Source organism: Aspergillus vadensis, assembly GCF_003184925.1.
Source record: "Aspergillus vadensis CBS 113365 unplaced genomic scaffold BO88scaffold_20, whole genome shotgun sequence".
Classification (NCBI taxonomy): Eukaryota; Fungi; Ascomycota; class Eurotiomycetes; order Eurotiales; family Aspergillaceae; genus Aspergillus; species Aspergillus vadensis.
The window spans coordinates 209,561-228,300 of record NW_020292058.1 but is presented as its reverse complement, the minus strand read 5'-3'; the positions used below and the strand labels follow the sequence as shown (position 1 = coordinate 228,300).

General features: G+C 47.6%; 7 protein-coding genes across 7 annotated transcripts; 3 read left to right on the top strand and 4 right to left on the bottom strand.

Moving 5' to 3' along the window:
- Positions 1 to 754: 754 nt before the first annotated feature.
- On the bottom strand, positions 755 to 1,243 carry BO88DRAFT_112721 (uncharacterized protein). The gene has a single exon (XM_025701279.1). It carries the CDS (start codon positions 1,157 to 1,159, stop codon positions 896 to 898), a length of 264 nt encoding a protein of 87 aa, XP_025560344.1. The 5' UTR covers positions 1,160 to 1,243; the 3' UTR covers positions 755 to 895.
- Positions 1,244 to 2,026: 783 nt separating this feature from the next.
- Positions 2,027 to 3,081, bottom strand: BO88DRAFT_427639 (uncharacterized protein; the record flags this gene model as incomplete). Its single annotated transcript, XM_025709025.1, has 4 exons — positions 2,027 to 2,659; positions 2,710 to 2,736; positions 2,879 to 2,987; positions 3,062 to 3,081. The coding sequence occupies 4 exons, from the start codon at positions 3,079 to 3,081 to the stop codon at positions 2,027 to 2,029; spliced, it is 789 nt and encodes a 262-aa protein (XP_025560343.1).
- A 4,038-nt stretch (positions 3,082 to 7,119) lies between these two features.
- BO88DRAFT_455953 (MFS general substrate transporter) lies at positions 7,120 to 8,565 on the top strand (the record flags this gene model as incomplete). Its single annotated transcript, XM_025710896.1, has 2 exons — positions 7,120 to 7,747; positions 7,805 to 8,565. 2 exons carry the CDS (start codon positions 7,120 to 7,122, stop codon positions 8,563 to 8,565), a joined length of 1,389 nt encoding a protein of 462 aa, XP_025560342.1.
- A 1,873-nt stretch (positions 8,566 to 10,438) lies between these two features.
- On the bottom strand, positions 10,439 to 11,838 carry BO88DRAFT_468920 (uncharacterized protein; the record flags this gene model as incomplete). The annotated part of the gene is made up of 2 exons (XM_025711585.1): positions 10,439 to 10,920; positions 11,001 to 11,838. The coding sequence occupies 2 exons, from the start codon at positions 11,836 to 11,838 to the stop codon at positions 10,439 to 10,441; spliced, it is 1,320 nt and encodes a 439-aa protein (XP_025560341.1).
- Positions 11,839 to 13,010: 1,172 nt separating this feature from the next.
- On the top strand, positions 13,011 to 13,817 carry BO88DRAFT_455951 (uncharacterized protein; the record flags this gene model as incomplete). Its single annotated transcript, XM_025710895.1, has 3 exons — positions 13,011 to 13,408; positions 13,529 to 13,674; positions 13,738 to 13,817. The coding sequence occupies 3 exons, from the start codon at positions 13,011 to 13,013 to the stop codon at positions 13,815 to 13,817; spliced, it is 624 nt and encodes a 207-aa protein (XP_025560340.1).
- A 371-nt stretch (positions 13,818 to 14,188) lies between these two features.
- On the bottom strand, positions 14,189 to 15,730 carry BO88DRAFT_406640 (pepsin-like aspartic protease). Its single transcript, XM_025707205.1, has 3 exons — positions 15,327 to 15,730; positions 14,412 to 15,272; positions 14,189 to 14,357 (listed from the first exon to the last, which is right to left on the bottom strand). The coding sequence occupies exons 1-3, from the start codon at positions 15,669 to 15,671 to the stop codon at positions 14,283 to 14,285; spliced, it is 1,281 nt and encodes a 426-aa protein (XP_025560339.1). The 5' UTR covers positions 15,672 to 15,730; the 3' UTR covers positions 14,189 to 14,282.
- A 2,436-nt stretch (positions 15,731 to 18,166) lies between these two features.
- Positions 18,167 to 18,515, top strand: BO88DRAFT_112626 (uncharacterized protein). Its single transcript, XM_025701278.1, has one exon. The coding sequence runs from the start codon at positions 18,234 to 18,236 to the stop codon at positions 18,435 to 18,437; it is 204 nt and encodes a 67-aa protein (XP_025560338.1). The 5' UTR covers positions 18,167 to 18,233; the 3' UTR covers positions 18,438 to 18,515.
- Positions 18,516 to 18,740: the final 225 nt, after the last annotated feature.

Sequence of the window (18,740 nt, the reverse complement as noted above, 5' to 3'; positions counted from 1 at the left end):
TCCCATATAACGCAGTTCCAGCTGTATTTAACCTTCTCCTTTCGGCTGATACCAAACAACTGATCCCCAGGTAGCCCATGTGCTTTGAAAGCCCAAGCCCAAGCTTAAACACCTAGTTGCACCATGCATTGACGCTCCATGGAGACTTGATGCGCGCCTAATTGTCCTAATCCTATGTATTGCGACCTTGTTATACGTCTCGATCCATCTCATTGGCTGGAATTCCGGCTTCCAAACAAAGGCGGAGCTCATCCTCTGGCGAGTATGCAGCATGTTTCTGTTCGGAAACACAGTTGCGTTCTGGGTCTTCGAGACGTCAGCTGCCTGGTGTCGGATAGGACGCTGGCAGCGCTTCTTCTGCAGGATCTTCTGGAAATCTAAGCTGGAAGACGTGGAGCAAGCGCGACTGACAAGGGAATCTGCCAAGGTCCCCAAAGCACTGCCACTGAAGGCCGAGTTCTGGAGTATATTCCCGCTTGCTTGCACGTATGCTGCTGCAAGGTTATATTTGATCGTGGAAGCTTTCGTTGGGCTAAGAGCTTTGGAAGTCAGTGCTTATCGTACTGTGGATTGGACGACGTTTTTGCCTCACCTCTGAAGACATAAAGTATGCTTTAGCTATGGATGTGTACCATTTGACTCTCCATTTTCGGCTAGTCAATGGGGTGTACCCATTTTCTTTCTTTTGTTCAACTTATATTTCATTTTATCTTTCGTCTTATCTTCATAATGGCTTGTCTCAGTAACCAGTCATGTCAGTTTATCGTGTTCTAGTCGAGATTGTGGTGACATCCAGCCAAATGAAGCTTCGAACCGCGCGACCGCATGCGGTTAGCGCAGAGAGGCCCAGACCTACCTACCTTCCATCCTTACTAATCAGAATATTATCGTCCTATTAAACTCCATAAGCTGTCATAATCATCAGTAGCAATCGATAAGACACAAACAAACAAAAAAACAACATTAACGACTTCGGTGGCGTCAACAAATCCCGAACTGGCATCTTCAACTTGGGAAAATCTGAGGTGTAAAATCGGTCCGACCGCAATTTAGGCCCGCGCGGCATTGCACGGCAGCAGAGAAACAGAGCACGACATGTTTGACCGAGATTCGTCTCGGTTATGCAGGTGCGGCCATGGAGGGGGTGACCTGCATGCATGCAGGGATGTCCCGGGAACTGTCGGCCTATCGCGGTTCATGGTTGAATATCAAATTAGCCGCTGCAAGAGCGGCTTTGTTATCGTCGGCCCGAAGTTGGCTATTCCAACTCCGGCGGGGTTGTGCCAGGTGGCTTGGGAGCCGAGTATTAGCAAGTGCGAGTCATGATGTGCATATTGGGATGATTGGCTGTTTTAGGGGTTGTGAAAGGTTGTGTCGTGCGACCGTGTGCGGAACGTGGTGCCAGTGGTGGTGCTGGTAGTAATCTGGGTGAGTCATTCGGGTTATCTGGAGATGGAATGGGGGAACACAAAAGAAACACTACATTTGAGGAGGAAGATAGATGTCACTGACAAAATAGATTCTGAAATCTAATCTATGGTCTTCTATACTCTAATTGGTATCCATTGCTAAGCAAAAGCAAAGCACGCTATAACTCCAAGCCCAGACAAGTAAACAAAGGAAATAGTGACAGGCACACATTACTTCCGAACATCGTGGTCGTTGAAGCCCGCTTCAAGAACATGATAGGGGAAGGTACATCGAGGTAGGAAAGAGTGAAGGAGATAGTAATATGGACTTCACGACCAGAAGCCGGCGTCAGGTCAAGGCTCTCGACCGGATGAGAGCGCGCCAGTCTCGAAGGGACTGGCGGGATGAATAGGACTGACAAGAAACTCTGACGGGCAGTCTGGGTGACGGTGAAGCACCATGAATATGGGCGCGGGCACCCGAAATGGCGTGATTACCACAAGCAGAGATGGATATCATCATACTATGGGTAGTAGAGGTTGGTGGCGAAACCGATAAGCACTAGCAGTGGGAGGTTTATACCGAGAGACGAGCAGACGGAAGAACGGGACGGGCTTCAAGTGACAACGGTAACTCTAGACTGAGCTAGATGCACGTTGTTCTTGCGAGGGAAAAGCTTCTCCAAGCACTTGCGACCCTTGTCGAGCAGACTCGATTTCTCGCTGGGTTTGGGTGACACCGTCACCCGTGGGGCCGCAGCGGACTTGGAGCTGCTGCGGGACGATCGGCGCGACGGTGGCGGCGGGAGGACTTCGTGATCAAGGAGCTCCTCGTCGCTGTCATCGTCCATGGCCATGCCCATGGAGCGGATGTGGACGCGAATGTCTCGCTTGACCATAGCCATGGACTTGGCGTGGATGTGGGCATGACTGAGGCAGCGACGGAGATCGGGTTCTTTGGCACTGCTTTCCTGGTCATATTTCTCGCCGGAGAGCAGGCTGAGACGGAGATGCAATGAGGTTCTTTCCAATGGAGAGGGTCGTCTAGTACGAGGCGCGGGGGAAGGTGATCTGGAAAAGCGGGAGGAGGAAGTGTAGGACATTGTATGGTCTAGCGTAGTTCTGTTTTGCCTCTCTGCTGCGTATGCTAATGGAGGGGCAGATGCAGAGTCCCGCACCCGAGATGGGAGAGGGAAGGGCGAAAGAATCGAAAGGTCCGGAGAGAAGAAGGAGCTTTGGCTTTTGCTTGTCTGGATGCCAAAAGAATTCTCTCCGAGCTGGTCGGGGAAGGTCTATATACATTTTGACAGGGTGGAGGATGAGCAAGCTTGATAACCGCCAGGTCATGGGACAGGAAAACCTGGTGGGCGAACGCTCTAGAACTCGGTCTGCCAAAGCCAAATCGGCGTTGCGGTGGATCGCCCGGTGGAGACCGACTGTTCCAGCCCGCAATTCAGGCCGACAAACACAGCCCAATCGCGGGTCCCTCCTGGCGAACCTGCTCTTCTCTGCTGTTCCTGAGACGCGTCTGATGATGCAGTCAACCTGGAGCCAATGGGCTGCGTGTGAACAATGCATCTGGACTCGAAACAATCATAATCACGTCAAATATTATACATTTTGAAACAAAAATTCAGAATTGTAAAAGGGACCGCATCAGCCATTGAATCATCACGAAGGAGCGCCTATGTTCCAGAAGCCCATCCAGACAGTCCGTGCACGGGCACGTGGGACTGATAAGCTCGTCGGCTTTTTCTTTTTGAGTAGCTTTTCTATTTTAGATTTTCTGTGTCCGTTTTTGTTTTTTTTGTCCGTGGTCTTTTTTTTCTATTCTCGGAAACTTAGTGGAGTTTTCTGTCACCGTCTCAGTCTCTCGACTCGCTTGTCACAGGCACACTCAGAGTCACATTCATCCATTCATTGATTGATTTTCATGGTTCCCTCCACTTTTCTCCCCCAGTCTGGATTGTCGAAGATCACTCTGGTGACACATCCAATTCGTACCATCACAGCCTCCACGACATGCTCTGTACATAGAAACATCGTACGTACCCTGGTGGCGATCCTTCCCACCAGAGCCGGTGCTATCCGCAGATCCCATCACGTCTGTGGCAAATGCGACCGCCGGCTTATCTTGCGTGATAAGACGCTAACTAACGTGGGCGATCCTGTTGACCAGGAACTCCCGTCATAGGGCCCTGATAATCCTTGTCTCCTGTCTATCACGATCGATTTCATAGAACGGTCGCAGACCTGTCGCTTACCCTTCGGGTTGCTTTGTGACTGACTATTAGCAATGTCAATGCTTCTGTGCTCTGCATATGCACTCCACTCTTTTACATCACATGAATGTCACCAATGAGGGATTTCCATCGAGGTTATCTCTGGACAAATATCCTGATTAAGGGGAAATGTTATCCAATTACTAGCTACCCACCATCTGCAATAGATGCTGTCGCGGGCAGAGGTCATAGCTCCAATTTTGGGCATTCATGACCTTTTTCAAAACTATAGCTAATATTTTCATGCAAGTTTCAAGCTAACACAACCCTCATCAATTCATCTCCGTGCACCACCACCACCCTGTCTTCGATTCCTAGTTCCTACAGCGGCACAAAGTTCCCATCGCGGTCATTTTGCGCGCCAACGCGCCCGGACCATGGTCGCAAAAGGGGCGAAAAGTCAGTCAGCGCAACAAAGCCAGGGCCAACCAGCCGAGAAAAAAAGGTGGTGGCTGGGAGGGGAAGAGGAGTGTTAAAGGCAATAGTGCGCGAAATTCCAAGAAATGTTTGTTTGGCATTTTCTGTTCTAGTCTTTAGCTCTCTTGCCCCTCTCTGTCCCTCTCTTTCTCACTCACTCTCTCTCCTATTCTTCCGCGCCCCTCCCCGGTCTAGCCAGGAGATTAAACTCCTTAGGTTTTTGATCCCACAAAATTTTTCTCAGCGAGGTACTAGTTTCACTGTCTTACCATTGGCTCGTACACTATCTCCTATCCGGTGTCCTGGAAATGCGCCACTGCTGCCGTGGATGATTACCAGTCGGACCCCTCGGGTACGAAAACTTTATCGGACGTACATACTGGATGAGGTGTATGTTTGCCATAACCACCCACTGCACAGGCACTTCACATTCAGCAACACTCAAGCTCTTACGGTCCATTGACTGGTCTAGAATTTCCCTATGATTGCTGATAAGCTTCAGTCTGCAGCAGTGTCTAAAGAAGTTTTTGCGACGCTGATAGGCTTGCCGGCCCCACGTGCCTAGACCAACCGCCGCGGAAGAGGTCAATCACCAGGCATACCGTCAATGAAATGGCATGGCTTCGGGATTTGACCATGTCGCACAAATGGGAGGATGACACGATCGGGGATTGACCGCCGAAATTAACGGTGTGGGCTACGACTCAGTCATATGGCGCAATATCTCCCAGGCCTCCAAGTGGATTCCCTGAAGGATTGCCGGCTAGTCTTTGATAAAGGAAGATTTTGATCATCGCAAGCCTCCTAAAGGGGCTGATAGTCAACGAGCGCATTGGATCTCGGTCATCATTGCACTTTTGTGTCAGCTTACCGAAATATGTCGGCTAAGTGTTGCGACGCTGCTGGTTTCCTTCTAAGAAACTAACCACAGTGATATCCTGCATTGATGCCAAAGTTCAATTGATTGTGGCGGGATTGATCCATGTGACCATCAATTGACCCCTCCAGCAGTGGAGACTTTGGTAGTGTCTCGTCATCAAGGAGGGTAGCAACTTCAATAGACTGGCGGGTCTTGGAGATGATCCTCCCTAATATGCATGTTCATGCTGCCATCCCTGTTTTCCAACCTGCCTGGGCATCACCCAGACTTGCGGATCTTTTCCGGTCGCTGTCCTCGGCAATTAAATTCTGCTTGAATCCGATGATGCAATCTGTCGCTTGTGCGGCGTGTTGGTGAGTATAGATCTTCTGCCATCTGGCAAGCTCGGCTCTTTTGTATGTAGTCATGCGCGGATGGCGCCCATTTTATGGCATTTACTGATAACCCATGTCCTCAATTCTGACCTGGTGATATACGGTCGCTTGTCATCTAAGCACTCGCCAATGGGAATGGAATGAGCGTAATCTCAATCTATTGAGACCCAGAGGCAACCATCTGAGGTTATATTCAGGGTGTAGCAGAAAATGGATGTCCAACGAGGTACAGCTGATGGCTTGTCCTAGCCACATATATTTTACGCAATATGGCAGCTTGAATGAATTGTTTCTGTTCCCTTTTTTATAAGAGGAGCAGAGTACGGTGTAGGGCGAAAATTAGGGACGGCGCGACTGCGATTGTGCGTTTCGTCTAATGGTTTTTTTTTTACTAGGTGCAGTCCCTGGTCCCGATCGGCCTATAACTAAACGGCTCGGCAGCAGCCGTCCGACAAACTAGCCGGCTCTCTCTCCGTCCCCACCTCAATTATCTTTCCTTTCTGCATTCTTCTGGCTGGATTCATACCACGGTCGCTAAGCTATGTGGGGCCTGATCAAAGAATACTATGATGATACAACGGTGCTCAAATCCTCAGCTACAGATCTTCCATCGGCAATCTCAGAATGTTCTACCGCTCAATCTGGTCTATAAACAAATGAGGTCATCGCTCGGCCTCTCCTGCATTGAAGGCAAATAAAGATGACAAGCTTTGCTCTCTGAAATGAATCAGAGGGGCAACCACCCACCCAGTTGGCATCAATCAGACTTCTATCTGTGCTAATAGGCTACGCTCTAGTTTATCGATGGCCGCAATGCAAAGCTCGGTTGATAAAGTTACACAGCAGAGTATTTATTCACTTGGACGCAAGGGTCGGCCACGTACAGAGAGAGTCATGTGAGCGGAGAAGGTTCACAAAGTTCAACTGGAAAGACCAATAAAGGCTCCAGCTTGAAAGATCCAGCTTCTCCTGTGTTCGAAGCAAAGATGGCTAATCCAGGGAAAGGGCGGGCTTCGAGAGATTGATTTTGAGGCAAATGATCGGTTGCTTCGCCGGCTTTGCCCTATTTTTCTTGGGGAAGCTCATGCTGGCCTCTGTCTGGTCTGGTAGACTGATGTCGAGCCTCATAGTGCTTATTGTCGGACAATAAACCTACAAATAGTCTTTGTACTGACCCAGTCCAGCAACAACATCTGGTCAGATCATGCAGTGTTCGCATCGCTGCGGACAATGCCCACACCGCCCCGACCGAGCATTTCCTTCTACCTACCATCTTCGTCTTCCTTGTTCTCCCGTTTGCTCTGGATGAAATCTTCTCCGCAAGAATCAACCAACAATCACCTAAAGAGAACAACACGCTCATTCGCCGCAGCTGTTGCATTTGTATCAACTAGATATACACCATACACCCCAGCCCGAGGTGACCATGGCAATAGCTGGGCTGCTTCTTCACGCTGCTTCTTCACGCTGCTTCATCAGCTGCAAAGTAGCAGCCAATAAGAGGCTTATGCTGGGAGTTAAACTACAATGATCTCCTTTGCATATAGCGGCGCCCTCTTAGAAGGCCGACAACGCAGCATGTGCGATCCTCTTTTTTGATCACTGACAACACCTTGGTTGTTTCCAAGACCAATAGGCGACTTCTGATGTTCAGGACAGCAAGCTCTATTAACAGCATGATCACTATTACAATATGGTGCTGTGGTACTCGGTATTCCATCTTTGCTCCTCAACAATTTTTGCTCAAGGTGTTGACCATGGCTTTCCCCTCAGATAACGATGCTTCTTCAATACGCCCCCTGTCCGCAAATCACATACCTGGACCGAATACTGTAGAAACAGAGAAACACTCAGCTGCTCAGGATTCTGCTCCTCCGCCCCCTCCTGCACCCGATGGAGGCATCGTTGCCTGGGTACAGGTAGTTGGCGCTTCCCTCCTTTTCTTCAACTCCTGGTCGGTCTTGCTGGATCATCTCTGTGCAGTCCCGTTTATTGACCCCAAGGACTACAGGGGCATAATCAATACATTCGGCGTTTATCAGAGCTACTATGAAACCAGACTGCTCAAAGATTACTCCCCATCCTCTATAGCCTGGATCGGAACAGTCCAAAGTTTCCTCTTACTTTCACTGGGACCTGTCGTTGGTCCGATTTTTGATAGAGGATATACCAAGTCTTTGATAATAGCAGGCACGTTCCTGGTCGTGTTTGGACTGATGATGACCTCGTTATCCAAGGAGTACTACCAATTCTTTCTGGCTCATGGCGTCGCCGTGGGCATCGGCTCTGGCCTTCTCTTCATCCCTAGCCTTGCCATACCCGTCACATATTTTACCTCCCGACGAGCCTTGGCCGTTGGAGTTGCTGCGTCAGGAGGCAGCGTCGGTAAGTCCGGTCTTAACGATTTCATCGAATTATGCTCACTTGAAACTCGCATGCCAGGCGCTGTGATTTTTCCCATCGTGTTTCACAAACTAATCGACCGCGTCGGATTTGGCTGGACAACCCGTATAATTGCTTTCATTGCCTTAGCTGGCCTCCTCTTCTCCATAGCGGTGATGAAGTCACACCTTCCTCCCCTTGAAAAAGCTCGGCGGCTCCTTGATCTTACGGCCTTCCGTCAAGTTCCTTTCGTTATCTACTGCCTCGCGCTTTTCTTCGACCTTGTGGGCCTCTACTTTCCCTACTTCTATCTCCCGACCTATTTCACAATCTATCTCCACGCAGGCGATAACATATCCTTCTACGTCCTATCCATTCTCAGTGCCTCTTCTTTCTTCGGTCGGATTGCACCCAACCTGCTCGCTGATCGTCTGGGATCGCTGAATGTCATGATTATCGTGAGTCTTGTGGTCACTATCATGGCATTCGCATGGATGGGTATACACAGTAACGCTGGCGCCATCGTCTTTGCTGTTATCTATGGCTTCCCATCCGGAACGATTGTGGCCCTGATGTCTCCGGTTCTGGCGGGATTGTGTCCGGACATGGCACTCATGGGGACGTGGTTGGGCATGGCTTCTGTGTTTTCGGGTCTTGGCATTCTCATTGGCAACCCTATTGCCGGAGCGTTGTTGGATCTGGAACATGCTGTTTTCTGGAAGGGGCAGCTGTTTGCGGCTGTTACGGTAGGAGCTGGAATGGTATTTTTTGTGGCGTTGAGGCTGTGGCAGTGGAAGGACGGTGCAGGGTGGAAGGTCTGACCGGAAACCAATGAGTGTTTCATTTGTGATTTAAATGAGAGCGATTGATAGCACAACTATGTACGGAGTGCTATGTGCTAAACTGCTCTATTATAAACTACGTACATGCATGTGAACTCCAAGCTATTGGCATCAATTAGAAAGACGGACCCTGCAATTACATAAAATCAGAAAACTGACTAACCAACCCACACAGAGGTGATACGATGAGCTTGCTAGTCGGGTGGCTGGTTGACCCAGAAGTAACTATAGAAAGAGTTCTTGCTCGGCTTGCGCAGCACACACGGAGCGACATCATAACTTACTTGAAGAATATTGGAATAGTTCTATTTCTTACGGGAGATATTATACTGAGATACAATCTGATTTTTTTTATTTCCTGACAATTCAATCATAATTTGAATTATAAAGGCCCGGACTGTCTTTCTGAAAAGCTCTTTATGAAGACTATCTGTAACTAGTATAAATCTCTGTAAGATATAACTCTACCAGTTTCATAATCTACCAAATCCCCGTATACTTACATAGAGGTTCAAATATCTAAATTAATAAATTCTAAAATAAGACAGGCTTGTTCGCATAATTGATTAATTTAAACTTAAAGCTATGAATACATAGGCTTCAGGGCTATAAGAAATAATCACTGAAAATATTGAATAGAAGAAATTGAATAAAAGTCAGCAGGAAAGAATAAGTATCTAGAAAGATAAAGTATGTTTAAAGTGGAATCTCGGTTTGAGGAAACGACGCCCGGAACGGCCGCGCATCTCTACCATCCGAGCTACTTTCAGAGGTGGGATCTCGAGCTACGATCGGATCGACCATCAACCTACCATGGATGGTATACGAATTGGTATATGAAGGACAGAATATATAACGACACTCCCTGGTGGCTGGATGGTGTAGTGGTAATCACTCCGGAAAATAGTGTTACAAAATATCCAAAAAAGGGTTCTTCTTATCCATGCTAGATACCAAAGTGTGGTAAATTCGTTTTCTGTAACTTTTATGTTATAGATATTAATAGAAAATAAGAGACTAAATATATATCTAATCTTAGAAAAGAGAATATATCTAATACATACCAAGGCATATTATAGAATATGTTGGAACAGATACCAAGTAGACCAAAAGAGAAATCCCTCTCCGGTTACTGGTATTGTCCTGGTTTTATGTTCTGACAGAATATATTTCTTATTTATATCTCTCTTCTTCACTGGTTCTATGGTAAGTATAATAAGAAACTCTGAGATCTTTTTTAATATGATTTTTTTATTGACTTCTATATCTATACAGGAAGACTGATAAACCGGAGTTATTATATGAAGGCTAAGAAACCAGGCTGTAGTATGAAAGATAATATTATAATCCTTATATAGATTTTATATACTGATGTACAGCCTGTATTCAGTCAAGAATATCAAAATGCTAGTGAGTGCTATGAGACTGTCTTAGGTAATCTTCTTAGCTGTGAGTAATTCAGCAAAGTGCCAATAGCTGCACTAAATTTGAAGACAATAAGTTACTACTACTACTACTACTACTACTACTACTACTACTACTACTACTACTACTACTAATGACACTCCCTCATGTACTTGGCTAGTTTGTTCTTCGTGCTCAATAACACTGTCTTTAAGTAACTATACGCTTGGAGGCTTAGCTACAGAACACTTGTCCGTGCCTACTTAACGAATAGCTGCGCGGCACTATTCGGCCTTACTTTTCTTTTTTGTCCAAGACCAGTTACTCTTCAGATAGTCCTTAGTCTGATACCTCCTCGACCCAATTCGACGGTACGTATATCAGTGAAGCTAAGCTAACAAGGGACAGGGAAGCGATCCTAGGGTTTGACATACAGCCCCAGATCAGCTCAGAAAAATTCTCTCTGGTCTCTCGCATCTTCATTCTCACCCCACATCAAGTCCCATTCTCTTGCCAATACTTCCTTTGCACCGGTGCGCTCCAACCGGGCCGCATCCCACATAACATACCCCCAACTTTGGATTTCATCAGGTATGTAGCTTCCTAACATATTGCTGTATGTTCCTTTCCACAGAAGTGTCCATGCTAATGGCGGGTAAACTCCGTCCACCCTGTCGCCCCGGAAAGGCAACGGCTCTCTTCGCTCCTCCTTCTTATCTCGCTCAGAAGGTGCCCTAGCGCGGCGTCCACTTTGTGCCGCGTGGGTGAACGCGCCGTGTACATCTCCTTCGAGGAACTCCTCGAGCCAAAGAACCAAAGTCTGCTCCATTACATTGACCAACTCCGAGTGCTCCTGAATCTTAAAGAAGAGAGTATGCAAACGCTCGAGGCCTTGTGTAATAGTCCCGTTCAAATAAGCACGGCTGTGCTCTATTTGCGGGTTGTCTGCCAGTTAGCTAGGATCATACAGCAGAAGAACGTAAAAGTTGCATATCAAGAGGCTTACTGACGTGGTATATTCACTGCCCCTTCCGGAGTGGGCGGTCTTTCCTGGTCATCAAACCGTGGATTCTTTTCACTGAAATCCCAGGTCACAGCATCATGAATTTCACGACATTTTGTTTCCGCAAAGACATAGATGCAGTTGATCTCCTCCAGTTCCCATGGTTCCCATAAATCTTCCAAAAGCTTTAGAATCTCGCTATCACTGAGTTGGAAATCTATCCTGAAAAGATCAAGCTCGTCCTTGTTAGGTCCCACGCCGAATACGTTGCTGCACAATTGAAAGCGATACAGAGCGCGGATTATTCTGTGTTCTTCCGATTCACTCAGGGCCTCGTCAATCTTAGTATGTGCTTCCGACTCTATGGCTAAATTGCGTAATGCCCACACAAAATAGTGCTCTGTGAGAGGTTTCAAGACCGAGTGATAAAAGAATACCATATCTACGGCATCTTTCAATTCGAGTCCTGCCGTTAGATCTGAGTGACGTGCCGAAAAGCGCCGCTTTGTGAGAGACCCGAAAAAATCATGGATTCTATCGTGGTTGCGTGTCTGCGAGAAGCTCACTGAGCTAGTCTCCTGGACAATACAAGCTTCAAAGAAAATGCTGCCTAGTGTGGTGGCTAGGCACTTGAGGAGAAGGCGCCTGCGATCCAGAAGATACTGATCATGATAAACGGGTGATGCTTGAACCAGCGACTTAAGTCCTTCCAAATCGAGTAGAAAGAGAATTTGGACTCTAATCTCTGGGGGCAGGGTCTCAAGATCTATATGTGAGTTCGAACGGACGAGGTCAACCGTCATTGAACTTTCAAGAGTCTGATGATCGGCCAAGGATGAAGCCATGAGAGGACTGCTGATGCAAGTAAATCTTAAAGAGGCAAAGGGTAGTCTCGAGAAATAGAAGGAAATTCTAGTATCTAGTATAGTTTCTAAGAAGTTGTTTGAAGGCGAGGAGATCCTCGAGTTCCTGACAAGCAGCCTGATCTTCCCCGGCGCCTATTATGATGACATAAGCAGCACGACGGACGCGGGGCTATTTGCCCTGAGTGTTTCGTTAAACGCCAGGAACAGCTGCAAAGACTCTTTCACTACTCCGCCCTGGGGGCTTGGATTTTCTGATGACTGAAATAGATCTCTAGTTGGTTGAAAGAGCTTTACCAATCTATAACGCTTTCTGTAAGTTGACGGTATAGTCGTTTCAAACTATGTGCATTTTATGTGGAATACAGCTGCTGTCATCCTATAGATTTATCTACATGCGCAGACCACACAGAGATCGCCACGACTTGCATGGCAGTAGTTCATCCGGTGGAACTAACGAAAATTACGGGCGGCTATTCCAGGATTAACAAGTCAGTGTCAACCAATGGCTCTTGTTGAGTAGATATCCAATTCCGCGAAAATCGATTCACTCTTAGCGCCATGAAGCATGCTGTCGAGAATATAGGCGGCACCAAGTGTGATGGAATGTAGTCCAATCGTTGATGCTCATATGCCTGGAGTGACCACTATGCGCCGCCGCAGGGTAATGCATGCATGACTACAGATATTAACACAATGATACAAACTACCGATACGCCGCGTAATGCTCCTAAGCGCGTGTATAACAAAAATAAACCTTCATACTGACCAGTTAGTGCTCAACCATCGAGGGTATCCGGTGTTTGACTTAGCGCGCAGCCTTCTCTCTTGCTGCTTGGCTGGACATGAGCCTGGCCTTCACATGTTACATTGCTCTCTTGGAAGTGCCATATAAGTATGAGCAGGGAGTCGAGGGTGTAGCAACCTTCAATTCATCAGTATTCACTTCACTTTTATATCCTCGATCTTTCCAAACATCCAATTTCGTTGGTCACATATACTATCTCATACCTGTCACTTTTCATACTACCTCAAGTCTACTATAGTCCATTCCCCTTTCATCCTTTCCACCCCAATCATCTTCTCATTCGAAACTTCCTTCAACTTACCCCTCTCAAATATATATATATAGTAGCCGTTTCCCTTTCACCAATATGCCGAAACCTCCTCGCCGAATCCACTCAAATGTCTCACTCGGACCATACGAGGAGTCTGACCCAGAGAACATAGTCCTCAGGCCACTGAACAATCTGCATGATGTCGTCCGTCAGATGGTATATGAAGTACGCAATCATGAATCTACCATCGCTTCGCTCATAACATGGGCCGAAACGATTGACCCAAACACGTATCGCAAACAAGTCCCCTGGCCCAGGGAGCTTGTTGAGGCCTTCGATAGATACAAGCATCTTGTTGATATGATTGGTCCACGATTGACCGCGTTCAAGGAATATGAAAATCGTACAAACAAGCCTACGAAGGTGAGGAATTCACCGGAAGTTAGGATGAAACGTTTTGAACTGGCCATCGAATGGGGTAGAGCTGCAATGAGGTACGAGACACCTTTTCATAACAACATCTCTCTCCTTACACCCCATATTTCTCCTCATGTTTGAGACTCAATCGTTGGGTGTGGCTATTTCTTCTGGCTAATACGCCTATGCATGCATAGCGCAGCTGAGGGACGGATTCATGTCCTCGTTACCTACCGGAATGCGTACGACAATAAGCGGTCTATCCAAACCCATATCCAGCAGGCAAGTGACACTTTGCAAAGCGCCAGAGCCGCAGTGGATGCCGCAGGCGACAATTACCGTGGTAAGCATGCTTCTCCCAGGACAGCCGAGGACGTTGCCATGACTAACTTAGCTGTCTGAATAGCATACTGGCGGGGCATGGCCGCTGGGAAGCCTCGTAGCTCTGTTCTGACAAGCGACACGTTTAGTGATGGTTCAGACTAGTTGCCCCCTACTCATATTGCATTCGATGGTCTATGTCTGTACTTTTGGACCTCACATTAACCTGCTCTGTACGACTAGTCGACTTGGTCACTTCTCGTTTATCCTTTTGTCTAATGCTTAGTTTTGTGCTTTATTTCGGTTCAAATTGTTACATGCTCGTCATTATCTCGCATTTGTGATCTAGTCATTTTTTATCCAAGCCAATTCCTACTAGACTGTATCCAGTGTTTCGTGGGCTCAATAAGTAGAAATAAAGTATACCGATTCGCGCTCCTAGCTGCTCGTATTCCAATGACCTTAGCTACGACGGAAATCACAAGGTATATAGTCATCGGGAAGTATGCAACTTCGTACTGGGTGTTACATATGGCCAGGGAAACACTGAGCTGAAGATGAGCAAGATAGGAAGTTGTTTGACCTTCAATTACATAACATCATTAAACCGTAATAGATCCAGCCACTCGTCTACTCCGACTTCAGGCTCTGACGCAACTCCTCGCGCTGGACGGCTCCAAAGCGCAGGTTACCGACATCGAAGATCTGCAATCCAGTTAGTGAGTTTCAATAACGTCAGCAGCGAACGGATACACTTACAGCGTAAATACTCTTCAAAAAGGTATCTCCCAAGATATCCATGGTCATATCACCACGACTCTGGATTCCTCCATATACATAGCCCGTCTTCGCCTCCGAAAAGGCCAAGTCCTCCTTCTGTACCACAAACTGCTTCTCGCCCACGGCGAAGGACACAGTGGGTAGATTATCCTGCGCAGTATCGGTCGGGTAGATCCAGCCCTGGACTTCCTGATCGTAATACGCGCCGTCAATTGCGCTATAGATCGCCTCACACGTGTCATCGTCCACCAACGCCAGCGTGGTGCCAGTATCGGCAATGGCGGTGTTACCCGACCGGTTAATGGTCTTTCCATTGACCGTTGCAGAAGTCGAATTGAAGAGCCAGAAGCCTTGGCTGTTATCGACAGGGGTGTAGTAGACCTCTTCGCCTGCTGTCTTCACCAAATCCTGATCAATGAAGCCAAAGGTGTAGAATGACTCGTCATCAGTGTCCCGCCAGGTATCCAACTTAGCCGTAAACAGCTCAGCGGACTTGGGAATATCATCCTGCAGAATCATGTTCTCGACGAGCGTTTTCACAGACTTTGGCTGCACAGTGTTGATGTTGCTGAATGCTAGACCGAGCAATCCGTCCCCTTCGCCTTGGGCGAATGTGGTGGACATCTTCTCCGCCAGCTCGACGGCTTGGTTCTTGACTACTACGCCGCCGATGTTGACGTCGTCGGTGCCGACACTCCCTGATGCGGAGGATCCATCTCCGTAGGAGATTTGCCAAGATTCACCTTCCAGGGTCTTGAAGGTGCTCGATTTGGACGAGTCGAAGATAGCATGGGTATTGTTCTCGGATAGAAGGGTTGAGGGGAGTTTGTTCGACCAGACCTACATCTGTCAGTACGATGATTCTCATATAGGTCTTTCATGATGGAAATGTACCCAGAGATCAGCTGAACCAGTGTCAAAGTCCAACTTCAGGTTCTGCGCCGGGGTTCCGATACCCACGGTCGCCAGGTACATGGAGTCGTTCTGCACATCTTCGGCCGGGACCTCGCCAACCTCATCGCTGGTCGTGCTCTTCTTCCGCACCAGCTGGCGAACATGAGCCCGACCCCCGATGGGCTTGTCAGTGTACGGACGGCCGGTCTGTTGAATGGAGCTGCTGAGGGTGTAGGGACCAGGCTTGGTGGGTTGGAAGCGGTACTTCCGGATCAAGTGCACGTAGGACTTGGTGCCTGAGCGCTTATAGTTGAGGTTAGGGATGAGCTTGATTTTGGTAGCCATGATGGATAATTATTGATCAGAGTAGAAGACAATTGGTATGGAAGAAAGTGAGTATGAGATGAAGAGAAAATGACGAGGGAGAAAGAGAGAAAGCAGCGGCCTTTTAAACCGACCATCTATCTAGCAGCTAACTAACTACTAGCTGCCTAGTCAACTAGTAAGTGACCCAAGATTGAGACGTCACTCTCTCCCCTCCCGTCCAGCGTAGCGGCATGCATCCACTGACAGTCTCGGCAGCCGACCCTTTCAGCTGGCCCTGGAATCTTGCCCGCAGTCGGGTGATGCGAATTGATTGAATGATTGGTTTCAGCTGATCGCGAGATCGGCGCCGATGACGCGATAAGCCCATGACTTATCTTATCGTGGAGGCCCAGAACCGGGACATTCGTCGCACTATTCAGGCCGAGTTGTGTTAGGGCCAGTTAGTGGCGTGGTGCGACGGGCCTGTCATCTTGTCCCGTTGGTCTTTCAAGCTCCGGTGATCGTCAAGCTTGGCGTCTCCTCCCCGAATTGCTTCAGGTCAGCCACTATCAGTGGCCCCCGTGTTATTGGTGGAATTGCTTATCATCATTACGCAGGTGTTCTTCATGATGTGATGTGATTTATTTTGTTAGTTTCGTTTATTATTGGTGTCGTGTGTGTCATCGCCACTTTCTCTCTCTCTTCTCCCTTCCCCATGATGGCACTGAGATTCTGTGCCCTTATTTTGTTTCTCCTCCCGGGCGGCCCGACCCTAACCGGGTGGCTCTGTCTCCATCTTCTGTTTTTTAATAGCATATTCTTACACAACTCCTGAGGGACAAAGAGAGAGCTACAATGTACAATTGAGTGATTTCTAGTCACTTGGTATATCTACACCGATGTCATATTCTACGTGCAGCTAGTTTCGACCTCCCCGATGCAGACTCCAGAAGTTGCAGGATGCGGAGTAGCAGGCCTCAGAAATGCCTCATGGCTCACAACAATTCAAAGCATCAGTGAATTCTTTATGAGACTGCTCTAAATGAATGATGTCACCAATTCAGACAATGAGGGGATATAGCTGTGATGTGTTTACGATGCAAAGATGCCTATGTAACTAGTCATAATTGCACGCAAACCATGGCAGGAATCACCTCATGGAGTTTACTTTTTTATCTTTCCGGTGCGGTAAGCAGCTTACTACTAATTCTGCCACGTCCAGACAGGATCATCATAAATATTATCACTGTGCGACCAAATGGGTTACTGTTATACCCCAAAATCTGCTCAGACGAAAGAAGTCAATGAATTTACGATGACTCAATCTATAGCATTGTCATTATTATTATTATTTTTTTGGTCCTTACATAGTACACATTTTCAATGAGGGCGCAGAGGCGTAAGAACTTTAATCATGTAAGAACCTTAACAGTGATCAGACCAGCTGACCGCTCATTGGAACGGACATGACATGTCCCTTGAGGTATTCCTCTTCTAAAGCTAGACCGTGCATGAGATCGCACATGGTGCAGTACCACGGGTTTTGTGTTACTTGATCTATCGATACGCGAGAGAGCCGTACTTCTGTATTCATCTCTAACAAATGCATCGATATCACAGTATTCAGCTACACATACTAGATATCTCTTGAGGATATCCTAACCGCTTCAGCCCCTCAACCCACGCATTCAGAATCCACTCCCATCTCCACACTCACAAGAAAAGAAGAGAAATAAAGCTCATCTTAGCTTCGCCACAAGGCTACTAGACTCCAGCACCACGATAGATATGGTTGCAGCCGGCGGTTACTGTCATCTGTCAGGGCTCGGATAATGTAATCTATAGGCAATATTCGGGTAGCTCGTTGATCTGCATGTCTTGCTTTGATACCAGAATCAGTTCATTGTCTCTATCTATTCTTATTTTTCATGACCCGTGCAGAAAAGATAAAATGATTAACTTACTGCTTCAATTATCATGTATATTCCAAGATGATACTTATAAGATATACATTTTGAACCAGGCTGGCCTGGCACAAATTAACCATCTTTCTTGTTGAGATATATTGAGGTCCTATAATTTAGCGTTGGCAGATCATTTAGGACGGTTTTAATGACGATATCTCAAAGCCCGCGATCAGTCTTAATCGTTGGACAGTAGACCTTGTTTATAGTTAAACAGAAAAACAGTCTGTTAGCGAGAAAGGCTTGCTCTGGGCCACTGTTGCGGGGTCTGAAGGGCGAGGGGATTCACGACGCCTTGCATTCGTCACAGTAATTATGGTTGCAGTCCAATCGATTCACCTTATGAGCGAAGAAACTCTCATAGCACACACAGCATCGAGTTTCCGTGGCGGCGGACTTCTCCAATTCCAAGGCCTGTCTTTCTCTGTATGTCTACTCTGGTGAGGATGAAACCTTGTACGACGACCTGAACCTGGACAACGAGGCAGAGGTGCAGTTCGGCATGACAGGGGACAAGGACATTCTACGAGTCGCCTTCGGCAGGCTATTCAGCCAAGAGGAAGATCTTGCAACGAATAATCCATCTCGCCTCGTCCTGGACAAGGAAAGATACAATATATGCTGTTCTTGTGGATTGATGAGGAGGTATGTGCGGATCCTCAGGCCTGGTACAGTCATTTCGATGAGGCTGCTGGCAGACACTCAGTCGCCGGTCTCCGATACTAGAAAGTCCGCTGAGCTCCAGCTTCTACGCCTTTATCCCAACGAGACTTTCCCCCTATCACTTGCGGCCATAGCCTCTCACGATTCCGTTCCTACCAAGTGGCGCTGCGGTGAATGAGGCCAGCAGCTCAAAAGAAGCTGACTCGAAAGGCAGCAAGGCCAAGAACAGCACCTTGTCTAAGACTACCCCCCCAGTAGCGTTTGGCGGAGGGCAGCTACTTAATTTTGCCGCACGACACTGATTATGTTTTCCGTCAACCTAACTCAAAGCGGATTTGTCCACGTGCTCGATGCCGAACAATTTTGTTGGCTCCCACACCCGACCACAACTAACAAACCATCAGCATCGGCGCCCTCGGCTTTCTCCCCTCGGCCCTAACCGCCAAAGAAGGCATCCTCAACCTCGGCCTGCACGACCAAA